The sequence below is a fragment of the Leucoraja erinacea genome, chromosome 19, assembly GCF_028641065.1.
Source record: "Leucoraja erinacea ecotype New England chromosome 19, Leri_hhj_1, whole genome shotgun sequence".
NCBI classification, from domain to species: Eukaryota; Metazoa; Chordata; class Chondrichthyes; order Rajiformes; family Rajidae; genus Leucoraja; species Leucoraja erinaceus.
Window position 1 is genome coordinate 17,919,540 of NC_073395.1, and position 5,259 is coordinate 17,924,798.

The window sequence follows — 5,259 nt, forward strand, 5'->3', positions numbered from 1 at the left end:
CTTCCATATCTGATGATGGAAAGGCAGAGGGACCTGGTGCAGTCTGAAGCTGGTCTAATAAAAATAGAGATTGCTGGAAAACTCAGCAGGTCAGGCAGCGTCTGTTGAAGGAGAAATTGTGGAGGTTTCACATCACGGCGCTACGCGGGATGCTCGGTTTACGATGTCATGTTTGGTTGCAGGAGGGAGCAGGTCCTGATGTCGTGATCCTTCTCCTGGCCAATAAAACCGATCTGGAAAGGGAACGGCGGATTCCCACTGAGGCAGGACAGCGAGTGGCAACGGTTTGTAACTCAAGACATTTGTTAGTAACATACTAAAACATTCATAGTTTACTGGATATCCAAGGATGGATTGAAATAAACCAGAGCAAGGTGGAATAGAACGATGCCACATTGATAGCCCAAGTGACAACCAGGCATGAGCATGAAGGGAGGGGACGGCCAGAATAAGGAGGTGAGAGGGAGGTCCACGACAGGGGCTGGCAGGTGATAGGTAGAAGCAGGTGAGGATGGATGAGTTCCTTTGGATGAAGCTCACAGTAAGAATGTGCCCTCTGGTTCAAGATCCCCCCCCCCCCCCCCCCCTCATGAGCCTCGTGACATCTGCACTACCACCCCTCAGAATCTTGCCTCTCAACAAGATCACCTCTCCTTGTCCCATACTCTAGTGAGTACAAAGGGTGGCACGGTGGCATAGTCTTACAGTGTAGCCCTACTGCCTTACAGTGGCAGTAATTTGATCCTGACTATGGATGCTTGCCTCAACAGAGTTTGTCAGTTCTCCCCTTGACCGAAAAGACTGTAAAAAGTTGTAAACACTGCCCAGTCCATCATCGGCTCTGATTTCCCTACCATCGAGGGGATCTATCGCAGTCGCTGCATCAAAAAGGCTGCCAGCATCATCATCAAGGACCCACACCACCCTGGCCACACACTCATCTCTCCGCTGCCATCAGGTGGAAGGTACAGGAGCCTGAAATCTGCAACATCCAGGTTCAGGAACAGCTACTTCCCCACAGCCATCAGACTATTAAACACAACTTCAAACAAACTCTGAACCATAACAGCCTATTGCAATCTGGTTATTTAAGTGGATATATATATATTCTATTGTATATAGACACACTGATCTGATCTGTATTTATGCCTACAATATTGTGTTGTGCTGCAGCAAGCAATAATTACATTGTCTTATCTGGGGCACATGACAATAAACTCTCTTGACTTCTTGACTTGAATATCAATCTTTGAAAAGCCTCAGAACTTGTTCAACGAGAAATCCCGTGGGGAATTTAGACGACGTAAGCATGCTTCTGTGGAGGAATTCAAGATTTGGTTGAGGTGAACAATATAAATAATTTAAAAGGAATATTCGTAAACCCAGGAGGGAGGAGGGACTGATGGAATTGGGTCAGCTGTGGTGGAGTAGACAATGGACTTATTCTGCTCCTGGACTTATGATGTGATCATTGGATGAGTGAATGATTTGTTTCTGTATACCAGAGCAGATTTGGTCAACTTTAAATCTTTTTTACAGGAAAGCAACCTGATTTTCTATGAATGCAGTGCATACTCTGGTGACAACATCAACGAAGCCATCATGCATCTAGCAAGGTATGGGAAGAACATCCTCAGACAAGAGGCTAAAGAACAATCATTGGTTTCTACATATTAACATCTCACCACCTTTTTCATTATTTATTGAGACCATGAAACTGGCTTTCTCCAACTACCCCCCACCCCCCTCTCCTCATTCTGAATGTCCAATAACAGCAAGGAGTTGGGAGTTCATTTTTTGAGGATTAAATACTGTATCAATGTTAAAATCTGACTCAAAATTAGTATGTGAACAGGTTTTTAAGATTTGCCTAAATTTTAACTTTCTTAAATTCTTTAAACTTTCTCACCCTATCTTCCTGATCATATTTAAAATATTCATGTTAAATGGTACAGGTGTTGTAACCCTGGAATAGCTCAGATGGTTAAAAATTCCTGTGCTAACACCGTTTGTTTTTATTGCAAGGACCTGCCCTGGAGTATTCAGCTCTGGGAACCCCCCCCCCCCCCCCCCCCACAGTGTGTGATGTCCCAGTCATGTCAGGAATGGGCATGATGCCAGGCTACTCTCCCATCCCGCTTCAAACACTGATAATGCATCAAGCTGCCTTAACGGCAACATAGCTAGCATGCTAGCTGATTCATGTAAGGGTCAGACCTTCCGAGAGAAACAAACTCTGCCTCATCTCCATCTTACACAATGAGCCCTCTGTCTGACATCTCTGACATCTCTGTGCAAGGTAGTGGGCCACAGCTGGAACAGATACGAGGAGAGATGGTGGGGCATGTCCATGGATGTTGAGTGTTGGATGGGTGTGTGCAAAGAGCTGGAGATAAGGATGGGCGTGGGGTTCAAACCTTTGGATAGGAAAGCAGTAACGCAACCATTGTATTTCCCTAGCAATGGGACTGTGAACTAAACTGAAATATTTTCCACTTTTACAAATGTCTGGAGATAATTGTCAAAACTTCAGCTCGCATTATTGTTGTGGTTAACTATTATTTTTGTCTGTTAGGCTTTTAAAGGAGCTGGAAGACAAAGAAAAGGAAAAGTTTGTTGAACTGTGTGAAGGCTCTCCCCAACAGAAATTTTGCTGCATAAAGTAATATCGAGAATGAACTCTTCCACTAAGCAGAACGTTGGAAAGAAGCTTTATATCTCCTGGGTGCTGTCCCTGCTGCAGGATTACACAAACTGAAAGAGTATTCTTTCATGGAATTTACTAACTGGTAATTTTTAATTAAGTTCTTCAGGTTAATTGATGGGATTGGGTGAAGATTATTTAAGAGCGGCAAGTCCGTGCATGTTAACGATAGACACAGAATGCTGGAATAACTCAGCTGCATCTCTCAAGACTTATCGACCAGAAATGCCATCCAATCCTTCTATCCAGAGATGCTGCTTGTCCCGCTGAGTTACTCCAGCATTTTGTGTTTATCTTTGGTGTAAACCAGCACCTGCAGTTCCTTCCTACACTATGCATAATAAATCAAATTTTATCAAATTATGCAGCAAGTACAAAGGTTGCATCTAAAAGTGAAACGCGGATATGAAATGGAGGGATCTTAAATCGGTCAGATTGTGCATAACTGCACCAACAAACTGTATCATTCAGGCACCCTTACTCCCACCTGCCTTGGGGATGGAGAGAAATAGGTGCCAGTGCAGGTAAGGCACAGGGGAAAGAAAGCGAGGGGATGAAGGGGTGGATTGGGGAAAGGTAGTCATCTAAAGATTGGAGAATTCAATGTTCATACAGTTACCCAAACAGAATATGAGGTGCCATTCTTCCAACGGCATGTAGCCTCACTGTGACTCTGGAGGTGGCCCAAGCCAGAAAGATCAGGGTGGGAATGAGAAGGTGAGTTAAAATGACTAGCAGCCAGCAGATCCAGTAGGCCTCTGTGGACCAAGTGCAAGTGTTTGGCAATGTGATTGCCAAGTCAATGCTTGGCCTCGCCGAATTACAGGAGGTCGCATCAAGGACACTGAATGCAGCACATGAGGGTCCAGAATGTGCACATGAATTTCTATCTCACCTGGAAGGGCTGCTGGGGTGCCTGGATGGAAGTGAGGGGTGTAGGGAAAGGCATTACATCTCATGAGGGTGCATGGGGAAAGTATCCAGGGAGCGGGTGGTTTGGGTGGGAAGGGATGAGAGAACCAAGCAGTTGCAGATGTAGTGGTCTCGGAAGAAAGGGGTGGAGACGGGATGATGTGGCTGGTGAGATCACATTAGAGGTGACGGAAAAAGTTTGGAGAATGAGGTGCTGAATGTGGAGGCTGGTTAGGTGGAAGGTGAAATGCTATCCTTGTTCCATCTGGGGGAAGGGGGAGCTATAGCAGAACTATGGGACATAGAGGATATATTGGTAAGGGATCCATCTCTGACAGCAAGGGGAAACCATGTTTAATAACACATAGAAACTAGGTGCAGGAGTAGGCCATTCGGACCTTCAATCCTGCACCGCCATTCAATATGATCATGGCTGATCATCCAACTCAGTATCCCGTATCTGCCTTCTCTCCATACCCCCTGATCCCCTTAGCCACGAGGGCCACATCTAACTCCCTCTTAAACATAGCCAATGAACTGGCCTCAACTACTTTCTGTGGCAGATAATTCCACAGATTCACCACTCTCTGTGTGAAAAATGTTTTTCTCATCTCGGTCCTAAAAGCCTTCCCCCTTATCCTTAAACTGTGACCCCTTGTTCTGGAGAAAAGACTACATCTCAGATGTCCTAGAATGGAAAGCCTCATCCTGTGTAGATATTGAAGTCTTCACCCGAAATATATTCCATGACCTTCCAAGTGTTGGTGCTTCACCAATGTTCCATGTGGAGAGATATTGTTCAGTTTGGGGAATGCTGCATGTGATTAGACTCCTGTGGATTTTTGCAAAGTTTGCACGATGAATTGCACTGGGAGAAACTTGACTGCCTCCAAATTCTATGCTTTGCCCACTTTGATTCTGATTCTGTTTTAGCTCGGCAGTTTTTGATAAAACTGAATGGACTTGTGTAATCAGCCAGATGGCCGATTTGCTTTCCTGAAGGGCATTAATGAACAAAACACAAGTCTACTGAGATTTGCTATTTTGTTCATTTAATTTCAGATTATGCAATTAATTTAATTTGACTTTCCTTTGGTGTGCTGGTACTTGAACTGGTGCCTTGGGATTGTGAATACAGGTTTCTGGGTTATTAATCCACCAGGTGAACCATGTGACTCTCCCTTTGACATTGTCTAGTTTACTTTGTACGCTGGCTCTGGTAGAGGGTGTCAAATTCTTGTAACCATCGAGGCTCATCCAGTAGGCCATGCAATTAACATGGGTGTGCATGGGATAAATGAAGGGAAACTTGGTCATCTGTGTAAAACTATGTTAATGAGTAAAAATGATAAGAGTTGTATTTAATTAATGAATAAATTAATTTATTGCATTTCAGAATGCATTTATTTTGATTTTTTAACTTTTTTAAAACTTAAACCCTGTTGTTTTGATAACGTATCGTAGTTTCCTGCCAATGACGCTGATATTTCACTGCAGGAGCATGCCAGGTCAGAGATTAAAACACGTGTCCTACATGCAACATACGTGCACACACTACACATTTACAACAGGTGTATATGCACAACAAAAGTGCACGCTATTCATTTACACAAAACATAGTCATTAAAAGCAAGTTAAGTGCA

The 5,259-nt window shown here is 43.9% G+C and overlaps 1 protein-coding gene across 1 annotated transcript in view; it reads left to right on the top strand.

The window, feature by feature from the left end:
- LOC129706280 (EF-hand calcium-binding domain-containing protein 4B-like) overlaps positions 1-5,125 on the top strand; it is a 37,675-nt gene extending 32,550 nt beyond the window's left edge. Inside the window, exons 16-18 of the mRNA XM_055650466.1 lie at positions 183-284; positions 1,540-1,616; positions 2,576-5,125. Of these exons, the coding sequence (XP_055506441.1) occupies positions 183-284; positions 1,540-1,616; positions 2,576-2,666 (270 nt within the window). The 3' untranslated portion in view covers positions 2,667-5,125. The remainder of the gene's footprint in view (positions 1-182; positions 285-1,539; positions 1,617-2,575) is intronic.
- The last annotated feature ends 134 nt before the right edge of the window (positions 5,126-5,259 follow it).